General features: G+C 38.1%; 1 protein-coding gene across 1 annotated transcript; it reads right to left on the bottom strand.

Moving 5' to 3' along the window:
- Positions 1 to 9359: 9359 nt before the first annotated feature.
- On the bottom strand, positions 9360 to 10245 carry FTMT (ferritin mitochondrial). The gene has a single exon (XM_008577579.1). It carries the CDS (start codon positions 10240 to 10242, stop codon positions 9514 to 9516), a length of 729 nt encoding a protein of 242 aa, XP_008575801.1. The 5' UTR covers positions 10243 to 10245; the 3' UTR covers positions 9360 to 9513.
- Positions 10246 to 12928: the final 2683 nt, after the last annotated feature.

The raw sequence follows: 12928 nt of genomic DNA, 5'->3' as shown, positions 1-12928 counted from the left end.
TTTTTGTTTTTGCATATGAAAGGTAAGATTGTTTTTTCCATTTCTGTGAAGAATGTCATTGGTATTTTGAAGGGGATTGCATTGAAACTGTAGATTACTTTGGGTAGTATAAATATTTTCTCAGTGTTAATTCTTCCACTCCAAGAGCATGGAATATCTTTCCACCTTCTTGTGTCTTCTTTAATTTCTTTCAGAAGTGGTTTGTAATTCTCATTGTAGAGGTCTTTTAACTTCCTTGGTTAAATTGATCCCTAGGTATCGTATTTTTTTGGTGACAATTGTAAATGGGCTTACTTTATTTCTCTTTCTGTTAAATTATTATTTGAGTATATAAATGCTACTGATTTCTGGGCTTTTGTTTTGTATCCTGCAATGTTACTGAAGTCATTAACCAGATCTAGGAGTATTTTGATACAGTCTTTAGGTTTTTTCTATATATTACTATATCATGTCATCTGCAAATAGGGAAAGTTTGACTTCATCTTCTCCAATCTGGATTCCCTTTATTTCTTTCTCTTGCCGAATTGCTCTGGCTAGTACCTCCAGCACTATGTTGAATAGAAGTGGTGAGAGTGGACATCTTTGTCTTGTTCCTGTCCTTAAGGGGAAGGCCTTTGATTTTTCCTATTCAGAGTAATACTGGCAGTGGGTTTGTCATAAATGGCTTTTATTGTGTTATGATATTTTCCTTCTATACCTAATTTGTTTAGAGTCTTTATCATGAAGGAATGTTAAATTTTGTCAGATGCTTTTTCAGAATCTATTGAGATAATTATATGGTCTTTGTCCTTGAGCTTGTTGATGTGGTGTATCACATTTATTGACTTTCATATGTTGAACCATCCTTGCATCCCTGGGATGAATCCCACTTGATCATAGTGTATAATATTTTTAATATGTTGCTGTATTCTAATTGCTAATATTTTGTTGAGGATTTTAGCATCTAGGTTCATCAAGGATATTGGCCTATAATTTTCTTTTTTTCTTGTGTCTTTATTTGGTTTTGGTATCAGAGTTATGATGGCCTCATAGAATAAGTTGGGAGAGTAGAGTCTGTTTCAATTGTCTGGAACAGTTTCATAAGAATTTGTATTAACTCCTCCTTAAAAGTTTGATAGAATTCAGCTGTAAAGCCATCCAGACCGGGCTTCTTTTTGTTGGAAGATTGCTAATTACCACTTCAATCTCCTTGCTTGTTATTGGTCTGTTCAGGTTTTCTATCTCTTGGTTCAGTCTTGGTTATTTATGTGTGTCTAGAAACTTATCCATATCTTCCAGATTTTCAAATTTGTTGTCATACATTTGTTTATAATAGTCTCTAATGATTCTTTGTATTTCTGTGGCATCGGTTGTAATGTCTCCCTTTTCATTTCTGATTTTTGTTATTTGGGTCTTCTTCTTTTCTTGGTTAATCTAGCTAATGGTGTGTCTATTTTGTTTATCTTCTTGAAAAACCAACTTTTAGTTTTGTTAATCTTTTCTATTGTTTTTTGAGTCTCTATTTCATTTAGTTCTGCTCTGATCTTAATTATTTCTTTCCATCTACTGCCTTTATGTTTGGATTGTTGTTGTTTTTCAAGTTCTTTGAGGCATAGCATTAGGTTGTTTAGTTGGAGTCTTTCCCTTTGTTTTCATATAAGCATTTACTGCAATAAATTTCTGTCTTAGTACTGCTTTTGCAGTATCCCACAAGTTTTGATATGATGTATCTTTATTTTTATTAGTTTCTAGAAGTTTTTTGATTTCCTGTTTAATTTCTTCTTGGACCCATAGATAATTCAAGAGCCTATTATTTATTTTCCATGTATTTGTATATCTTCCAGTGATTTGCTTATTGTTTATCTCCAGTTTTAGTTCATTGTGGTCTGAAAAGATTGTTGGAATGATTTCAATTTTTTAAAATTTGCTGAGACTAGATTTGTGACCTAATATGTGGTCTATCCTGGAGGATGTACCATGAGCTGATGAGAGGAAAGTGTATTCTTTAGCTGTTGGGTGAAATGTTCTGTATATATCTTCCAAGTCCAGTTGGTCTAGGGTGTAGATTAAATCCTATGTCTCTTTGTTGACTTGCTGCCTGGAAGTCCTGTCCTATACTGAGAGAGGGGTGTTCAGATCACCCACTATTGCTGTATTAGGACCTATCTCCTTCTTTAGGTCTAAGAGTGTTTGCTTGATATAGCTGGGTGCTCTGGTATTGGGTGCATACATGTTTATGATTGTTATGTCCTCTAGCTGGATAATTCCCTTTATCATTATGTAATGGCTTTCTTTGTCTTTTTAAATGTTTTTTGATTTAATGTCTATTTTGTCTGATATAAGAAAAGCTGCTCCTGCTCATTTTTGGTTTCCATTTGCATGGTATATCTTTTTCCATCCCTTCACTTTTAGTCTATGAGTGTCTTTACAGGTGAGGTGGGTCTCTTGAAGACAGCATATACGTGGGTCTATCTTTTTAATCCAGTCAGTTAGTCTGTGTCTTTTGAATGAGGAGCTTAGTCCATTCACATTTAGAGTAGTTATTTAGATGTGTTGTTTAATTCCTGTCATTTAGTTGCTAATTAGTCAGTTTAAATATCTTTTGATCATTATTTCCCCTTTTATTTCTCTTCTTCAATGTGAGTCGGGGATTTAAGGTGGAATGGTTATCTTCTTTCTCTTTCTTGCTGGCATTTTTGTTTTAACTGTGGGTTTTGCTCTTTCTTGTGTATTCATGATGATGGTCATCATTATTCAGAATCCAGATGAATGACTCTCTTGAGAATTTCTTGCAGGGCTGGTCATGTGGTGGTGAACTCCTACAAATTTTTTTTTGTCTGGGAAATATACTATTTCTCCCTCATTTCTGAAGGACAGCCTTGCTGGGTAGATAATTCTTGGCTGGCAGTTTTTTTCTTTTAGTATTTTGAATATGTTGTTCCACTTTCTTCTGGCCTATATGGTTTCGATTGAGAAGTCTGCTTTTAGTTTGATGGGGGTTCCCCTATAAGTGACCTGACCCTTTTCTCTTGCTGCTTGTAGAATTCTCTCTTTGTCTTTGAGCTTTGTGAATTTAACTATAATATGTCTTGGGGAGGATCTTTTTGGGTTGAATCTGTTTGGGGACCTATGAGATTCCTGGATCTGAAGGTCTGTATCTGACCCTACACCTGGGAAGTTTTCTGTTACTATTTCCTTGAGTAGGTTTTCAATACCTTTTCCCTTCTCCAGTCCTTCAGGAATACCCACGATCTGGATGTTGGAGTGCTTGAGATTGTCTGCTCTCTCTCTTAGGTTTTCTTCATTATTTTTAATTCTTTTTTTCTTTTTTTCTGTCTCCCTAAATTATTTCAAAATGACCATCTGGGCCGAGCCCGTGGCGCACTCAGGAGAGTGCGGCACTGGGAGTGCAGCAGCGCTCCTGCCTCAGGTTCAGATCCTATATAGGGATGGCCGCTGCGCTCACTGAATGAGCACGGTGCGGCCAGTCTCAAAAAAAAGAAAAAAAAATGACCATCTTGAAGCTCTGAAATTCTTTCTTCTGCTTGCTCTACCCTGCTGCTCAAGCTCTCAGTCATGTTTTTTATTTCATTGAGTGAGTCTTTCATTTCTAAAAGTTCTGCTACACTCTTTTTTATGGTATTAATCTCTTTGTAGATTTCTTCCTGCATATTCTGGATGTTTTTTCTTGTTTCATTGTGTTCTCTAATTGAGTCTGCCTTTATTTCTTCAACTTTTCTTAAGATCATAACTCAAAATTCTTTTTCAGACATTTCAAGGATTCCCTGTTCCATGGAGTCTGACTTTGGGGCATTACTGTATTCTTTTGGTGGTGTCATTTCCTCTTTATTGTTTGTACTTCTAGTGTTTTTTCACTGATGCTTGGTCATTTGGTAGGGGGGTTGCTTCTTCTATTACATGGAGGTTGGCTGTGGAGTGGCCTTAGTTGCTACTGTGGGGGATGAACTGTCTTACTTGACAGTAGGTATGGTGGTGGTTATGTTAAACCAACTTGGTTCCCATTCTAGACTCTGTGGTCATAGAATGAGACCCTACTGCATGGAGTTCTGCTGGGCCAAATTCGGTGGGTTGGATCCGTAGGCTGGTGCTCCCCCTGGGTCTGAGGCAGGATGAAGGGCCACGTGGAGCCGTGCGGTTCCGCTGGCTGGCTGGCGCTAGTGGGCTCACCTGCGTGGTGCCGGTTCAGGGTGGTGGGGTGGGGCCTAGAGCTCCCCCCCTGCCTGAGTCCAATGCGGTGGGGGGGGGGGCACGTGGAGCCGCACTTTTCTCCTGGCTGGCTGGCTGGCACCAACGGGCTCACCTGCGCAGTCAGATTAGCACTTCTAACTGGTTTCTAAATATCTTCATTAATTTAGTCACTCACTTATTCATTTATATATATATTTGTTGCAAACCTACTAAGGGATACATACTGCTCTAGAGCTATGAAAACAGTAGCAAACAAAAGAAAGGCCAAGCCCCACAGAGCTTACATTCTCGTGAGAGAAGAAAGCATAAGCAAATAAAAATGTGTCAGGTGGTAGTGTTGGTGTTATGGAGAAAAATAAATTAAGTGAAAGAATAGAGAGTGATGGGAAATGTAGTAACTAATTTAAATTGGATAATCAGTGAAGTTTCTCTATACAGTGACAATCAGAAATGTGGGGGAAATGAGAGTGCAAACCATGTTTATGTTTGGGGGCAAAGTGACCCTAACAGGGGAATAGGCCCTGAGGTACAAGGAGACAAATGTGACTGGAGTACCGTGAGGAAAAGACACTCTCTATTTCTCTCTCTTTCAATCTCTCTCAATACAGAGAGATAACATAGACACTCTCTATATCTATGGGGGGAAGAGATATAGTGATACCTCTTTGACCTCATGATACAGTTGTCCCTCAGTATTCATAGTGAATTGGTTCCAGGACCTCCTGCAGATACTAAAATCCATGGATGCTCAAGTGCCTGATATAAAATGGTGTAGTACTTGCATATAACCTAGGCACATCCTTCTGTATACTTTAAATAATCTCTGGATTACTTATAATGCCTAATACAATGTAAATTATATATAAATAATTGTTATAATGTATTGTTTAGGGAACAACAACAACAAAAAGTTTGTACATGTTCAGTACAGACCTTTTCTTTTCAAATATTTTTAATTCATGAATTTGTGGTTGGTTGAATCCATGGATGCAGACCCTGTGGATAGAGAGGACTACACACACATACACACACACACACAGAATCTCACAATCTTGCTACCTCTTACATACACATACATATACACACACACACAGAATATGTATAGAGATATAGAGATATCAGGTCAAAGAGATATTAGGAGCTCAAATCACAGAAGGCCTGTGGGGCAGGGTGAGGCACTTGAAGTTGGCTTTTTCTCTGAATTAGAGAAAAAGCCATTAAAGAATATTGAGCAGAGAAGTAACAAGATCTGACTTATACTTAAAAAGAAACACTTTAGCTGCTTTGTGGAGAATTGATTATATGTGCTCAAGTGTGGAAGTGGTTAGACCAGTTAAGAGTGTGATGTAAAATGTAATAATGCAATAAAAGGTGAGAGCTTGTACCAAAATGTCATCATAAAAGTTGTAAGAAATGGTAAAAGCCAGGATCTATTTTGCAGGAAGACCTGAAAGAATTTGCTGAATGACTGGACTATGGTGTGACAGAAAGACAATAGTCAAGAGTTACTGGGCCATAGAAACTGGTTGAATGAATGGAGTTTCCATTTATTACGAAGAAAAAGACTGGATTGAATAGGTTTTGGAGGATGAAGAAATCAAAACTATTGTTTTGAACATGGTAAATATGAGATATCTGTTAGACATCTGGGGAAATATCAATTATTTAGATATATAAGTCTAGAGTTCAAAGGAAAGGTTAGGCAAAAACAAATGTGATTTATCAACAAATATATATTTAAATAAAAGTCACTGGGCTGGATGAGATCTTTATGGAACAAGTATAAATACAGAAGAAAATTCCATTGTGAGGTCTGAGCTCTGGGAGACACCAACGTTTGAAGGGAAGGAAGATCAGGGGGGATTAGAAAGGATGACTGAAATATAGAACAGTGAGCATTTCATGAGAGAATGGACAAGTACTGCTAGTTGGTTAAGAGGAAGGCCGAAAGATAACCACTGGATTTATCAACGTGAAAATCAATGATATCTTTGACAGAAAAAAAAAAATGGTTGATATGGTGGTAAACACAACCTCTGTTGGGAGGAATCAAAAGAGCAGAACAAGTAGACACAGGAAGAAGAAACTTTCAAGAAGTTTTGTGGTAAGAGGGAGATGAGTAAAGAGTGGTAACTTGGTGTTTGCTGAAGGGAACGTGAGTCTGAAGGTGGCATTTTTTAAAAAGATGAGAAATAATACAATGTTTGCATTCTCATGGGAACCAACCAATAAAGAGGGTAAAATTGAAGCAAGAGAGAAGATTATTTTAGGTGTGATATCCGTGCATCCTTGAGTATGTGAGAAGATGGGGATTTGGGACACTATGGGAGGTTGGTTTTAGTATGCAACATAGATTTTTTCAACCATTGTAGCAGAACAAAAAGCTTAGTAAGTGAACACAGATGTATGTATATGATTAATTCAATGATAGAAAAGTGCGATTACTTCTAATCTCCCAGTGAAGTGTGATTACTTCTAATTTCTCAGTGAAGTAAGAGGATTAGCAACTAACAGTGAGGAGGGAGAGTAGATTTGGAAGTTTGAGGAGAGAGGAGAATCTGTGAAATAATTATCTAGGACAGTGGCTATTGAATGTTTTTGACAGTAACACAGAATAAGAAATATTGCTATCTACAATGTAAGTACATGAGGATACACACACACACACACACACACACACACAACTGAAACGAGTTTCAGTAGATAATATCCTTACTTCACTTAGTTTCTCTTTGATTTTATTCACAAAAGGTGGATAGTGACTTACTAAATAATTTCATGACACACTAATGGGTTGCAATATGCAGTTTGAAACACTCATTTAGAATAATTAAAAGGATAAATTTTCTAAAAAAAATGTAACAGGATTCCTGCGCAACAAAATGGGCCCACTTAAGAATAGAATGTAAAGTGAGACTGATTGGCATGATCAGAACAAAACCATTATGCACTCTCCCATCTCCAATTATTTTTCCTGCTGAGATCCCTATTTATTCTCAAATTTCCTATCCTCCAGTAACTGGGATTTGAGACCGCATTTCTGTAACTTCCTCCATTCAGTTGTTCCCAGCGTTTAAATGATTCTCCCTCTATACTCTCACCAGCATCTCTTTGCTTCTAATACCTTTGGTTTCACCATCGTCCAGGTCTTTATTGTTTTTCTTTCCATCTTACATTTTGCTTTTCTTTTATTTTCTACTTATTTTTGTTTATTGGAACATAATTGATTACACATATTTGTTGCCTACAGAGTAAAATATCAATACCTGTGTACAATGTGCAATGATCAAATCAAGATAATTAGCATATTCATCATACTAATGGCTGTCTATAATAAGCAATTTATTTTAATACAAATGATTAAAGAAAACAATCTTGTTAACAATAGTAACCACAATCTCGCTATTTAAGAAACTGTCTTGCTTCACTTGTTGGTATATATTACCAGTCATTTTACTTACATATATTATTATATAATTTTCCCTATAATTTTATATATAGAATTATATAATGTAACTGTCTTGTAATATTGCTTTTAAGAGAAGACATTGTAAATTTCTGCCAATACTAAAACATGTTTGACAAAATCATATTTAGCTGCAGAGTGTGTTCCAATATGGTGTTTTAATCGAAACCATTTTGTTGAACTTGTGCAGTCTTATGCATTTACCTCTTAGATTTTGGACTGCAAGGGTCTGCTTTGCCAAAGGCCTTAGCTGCTGTGCTCTGAGATTGATTCAATACTTAGTTTACTGCAAGTGCACACTTCCCAGTCAATAACTGAATATAGGAAAGGTACTTAGGCAGGCCCATTTCTGGAAGGCTTGGGATTCCTCTGTCTAGTGACTTCAACTGCAGGTTTCCCTGACATCCTTGCAAAAGTCTTCATGGAATTATGCACAACTTTCCTTTCTTCCTTCCATGAGGATCAGGCTTGCATGAAGTCCGAAAGCTCGCCCTGCTTCTCCCAGCTCCTTCCCCATTTTTCTCTCAGAGGTCTTTCAGCTTCACCTAATTTCTTATACACTTAATCCCATTTTGGCAGCTTGTCTCAGAGTATCCAAGCTAACAGAAAGTTAGGTCATTTTCAGATTCTTATTCTCTAAACCAGATTAAGCTTCTGATTGCTTAACTTTCAGCACGACATTCTTCTGTTGGGTTTTTGAAGGTGCTGCCATTGCCCACTGAATTAAGCTAAAACCCTTCCTCTCACCTCCACACCTTGCCCCCAGCCCATCCTCCCAGCCTCCACCCAGTGATCTAGTCTAGCCCAATGCCTGCTCTCCAAATATTCTCCCACTCATCTCACCCCTGCCCCTTCTAAAGAAAACATCTACCTCCTTCATTCTGGATCCCTTCTTGATGTTTTCCACACTAATGTTCTTTCTCCTCCATTTTAAAGACCATAGAATAGTATTTTATGTAGTGTTTTCACTCTTTCTGGTATGCCCAGTGGTGAAGCATATAGAGTCTGGGATCAGACAGACCTCATTTATCATATCATTGTCATAAAATTTTTTTTTTAAATTAAAAAAAAAAAAAAAAAAAAAACAACCAAAAAAAAAAAAAAAGGTCCCACCTGAGATTGCATGTTTGGGAAACACTGAGCTAAACAAAAATAATTCAAGCTTTTTTTTTGGGGGGGGGGGTGTTTAGTGGAAAGACTTCCCATAGCCCTTAAAGTGTTAATACATGCTGTGACTTACTGAAGGCCAGCACTGATACCTTATGTAGCTTATCCCAAATTTGATTATGAAATCAAATTTGATTATGAAATCTTTTAAAACACAGATAATCTCCAGACATTACTGGTTCTTGGAACACACTAGGAAAAAGTAAAAGTTATCTTAAAATTTTACATGCATAATTTTTACAGTACTATTCATATTCTTCATCTTATAGTTATTTGTATATTTCTCTTACAAATATTCCCATCTTAGCTTTTCACATAAGGTCTTGAAAATAGCAGGTACTTGCTGAATCGAAAATCACATAATTTTAGTACAGGTTCATGGTCTGGAACACTGTTTGGGAAGTGGGGAAAGCTAGTTTGCGCCTACTTTCAGTAGCTTTTCTGCAGTCCTGTTTATACCATAGCATCCTGGGCTATCTCTTTCAGGCTGGGAAAATAAGTATCCTGATGCTGGCAAAAAAACCATGTTAACATGGGGTTAGATATATTTTCTTTACAAATCACTTTATTGGAGGAACAGTACAATAGGAGAAGAATATAAAGATGGAAGTGAATTTTAAGGGCAAGAAAGCAGGAAACAGCTGACTCCTGGTCTTGAGACTGAGTGGGCTGTGGGGAAGGCAGCCTGCGATTTAGTTCTGCTTGTTTTCATTTCCAAGGGTATGTTTGTCAAAAAGGTACTCGGCCAGGCCACTATCCGGGGCACCCATCTTAACTAAGTTGTGCACATGGTTACCTAATTCTTTGATAGCCTTCACCTGCTCGTTCAGGTAGTGGGTTTCCAGGAAGTCGCACAAATGGGGGTCACCTTTGTCTGAGGCCAGAGTGTGCAATTCCAGCAACGACTGGTTCACATTCTTTTCCAAGAGTAGAGCACACTCCATGGCATGCAGCCCGCTTTCCCAGTCGTCCTGGTCTGGCTTTTTGATGTCCCGCAGGCAGATCCGTCCTCCTCTCTGGTTCTGTAGTCTCATCAGCTTCTCCGCGTGCTCTGTCTCCTCCCGGGACTGGCGAAGGAAATACCTGGAGAAGTTGTTTAAGGCAACGTCGTCTCTGGAAAAGTAATAGGCCATGGACAAGTACACGTAGGATGCATAGAGCTCCAGGTTGATCTGGCGGTTGATGGCGGCCTCGGAGTCCGGGTGGAAGTTCTGGCGCACCCGGGATGGAGCAGTGGCGGGCCCGGCTGGGCCCCGAGAGGAGGCGGCAGAGGCCCGCGGACGGCTGAGGGCTGCTGGCTTGAGGCCCGAGGGGATCGCAGGGACCCAGCGCGGTGGGAGCTCGAGGCCGCGGCGGGCGCTGCGCAGGGACCCCAGCGAAGGGCTCATGTGCTTGCAGAGGAGCCAGAAACAGGACAGCATGGCTCCTCCTCCTCGGAAGTGGGGAAACTGAGGCCAGGCGGGCTCCGCGCGCGGTCGGGCGCCGGGGGCGTTAGGTCGGAATCAGAACGCGGCCCTTGGCGACAACGACGGCGTCACACGCCCGTCCCTTCCAGAGGCGCGAGGTTCTGCACGTGGGGACGCACGTGGACGTTGGCCTCTAGGACAGGCCGACCAGGCGGATGACAGTGACACGACTCTGTTTACCTCATCGTTCGCCCCATCGTCTATGCAAGATTTCTGCTCTTGGCAGGTTGTCATAAGTTAAAAAAGCTGTCGAAAGAGTAGACTCTGTGAGTCGCAAAGAAGGGACGGAGCTTTACTTGCCACTCTTCTCTGACCTGTTACTGTCCAAGCCCAAGGGGTGGGGAGGCGAGGCGGTGAGTGACAGGGAGACAAATGTCACCATCAGCTCATCCGTGGAAGGAAAGGTCCCCATCTGGGGCAGGTGTTGATCAATTGACTTCCTGGTTATTTCAACTAATTGAAGTATGAAAATAATTGCCAGTATAGGGCGCAAACTTTCAAAGGTCTATAACAAGACTGCTTTATTTTAAAACACATGCATATTTTATATTTAAAAATAAACATTGTCTTCATTGTAAAGAAATCAGGTAGTGTAGAAAGTGAAAAGTGGGAAGAATAGACAAACCGCCTCCAAACTTGACGTTACTGTCCCGTCTTACGTTAATGCAGAGATAGGTATTTTTAAAAGGGCAACTTTTAAAAACAAATTTTAAATAGCATTTAGTCTTAAAAGAATATACATATATATATATATATAGTTGTAGGGTATCGAGAAAATGAGGATGAGCTCACAGAAGAAAATTCAGAACATCCCTAATTCTTCCTCTACCCAGAGATAATTGTCAAAACGTTGATGGTAATTCTCACAGATTAAAATAATAATAATGAAAAATATATATCACAGACACACAGAAGTCAATATATACAGTTAACAGCTATATAGAAATATAATTGACATACAATAAACTGCAGATACTTAAAGTGTACAATTTGATAGGGCTGGCTATATGTATACATTGGCGAAACCGTCACCAAAATTATCATAATGGACACATTCTTCCCCCTGCAAAGTTTCCTCATGGCTCTTTGTATTTTGTAATCCCTCCTTTCTGCTCTTCTCTTCCCCATCCCAACCCACTGATCTGCTTTTCTTCACTATATAGATTAGTTTGCATTTTCTAGAATTTCATGTAAATAGAATCAACATTATGTACTATTTTTTGCCTGCTTTCTTTCAGAGCATAATTATTTTGAGATCCATCCATGTCGTGGCCTGTGTCAATAGTCGGTTCCTTTTATTGCTGAGTAGTATTCCATTATATAAATATACCAAAATTTGTTTATCCCTTCAATTGCTGATGGACATTTTGGTTAGTCACAGATTTTTGGCTATTAAAATAAAGCTGTTATGGGCATTATTTCTGTACAAGTCTGTACAGTCAAATGCTCTCATTTCTCTTGGGTAAATACCTGTTAGTGGAATGGCTGGATCATATGTTAAGTGTATGTTCAACTTTTTAAGAAACTTTCAAATTTTTTTCTGAAGTGGTTGTACCATTTCACATTTCCATCAGCAGTGTGCAAAAGTTCAAGCTCCTTCACATCTTTGCCAACAGTTGGTATTTATAAGTATTTTAATTTTAACTTGAAAGTAAAATTTTTAATTTTATCCATTCTAGTCCTGGCATTTCACTGTTTTTAATTTCCATTCCAATAATGATTAATGATACTTAGTATATTTTCATGTGCTCTTTGCCAACCATATATCTTTGGTTCTTTTGCCCATTTATATATTGGGGCATTTATTTTCTTATCGTTGTTTGATTTCTTATGGTTAATATGTAGTTCTTTGAAATTAGTACTACTACTATTCAGGCCTTCTTTATATTATCTGTATATTACCATCTCTATATTATGTCCTTGGGCAAATAAAATTGTCATTCTAGGGCAGTTTCCTCAATTGTGAATTTAGGATAGTTCTTCCCTCCCATGTATGGCTGAAATAAATAAGAGAATGTAGGCTGAGCACTTATCAGTACTTGACACAGAATAAGCACTCAGAATGTCCTTTCATAGTTTTATTGGATAATTTCTGTTTAATAATTCAAAATCAATCATTTTATATTATTCAGTAATCAAACATTATTGTTACTGAATGTGAAAAGACCTATACAGCTTACAAAGAACATTCACATGTTATATTGTTACTATCATGTATTGGTAGTGAAGTAGAAATTCTTTTATAACATGGGAATGTCAAACTTGAAGTTTTATAGTAAGCTCCTTGCTCTCAAATGAGCTTCTTAAAGTGTACCATAAATAAAAGTGGATGCTTAAGATCTAGTTGCACTTAAACTCTGCTAGTTTAAATGTGATTTATATTCACCAGGCAATTTCCCGCTAATTTTTACTTCCCTATACCCATCTTTGCTTTTATTTTCTCCAAACTTTTGCTATTTCTAAAAAGCAGTTCCCTGAAGAGAGGTTATGAAAATGATAGTTTAGAGTGGTATTAAATGTCAACTGCTGCTACCAGTGTTTCAGGAAAATTGATGCTCTTCATATAAATGTTTATCCCCAAAGTAATAAAATGAATAGATACAAACCAAATGGAATACAAGAAATGTAATGAAAACAATGC

The sequence above is a fragment of the Galeopterus variegatus genome, unplaced genomic scaffold (assembly GCF_000696425.1).
Source record: "Galeopterus variegatus unplaced genomic scaffold, G_variegatus-3.0.2 Scaffold1545, whole genome shotgun sequence".
Taxonomy (NCBI): domain Eukaryota; kingdom Metazoa; phylum Chordata; class Mammalia; order Dermoptera; family Cynocephalidae; genus Galeopterus; species Galeopterus variegatus.
The sequence above is the reverse complement of the archived record's forward strand: the minus strand, read 5'-3'. Positions and strand labels throughout refer to the sequence as shown.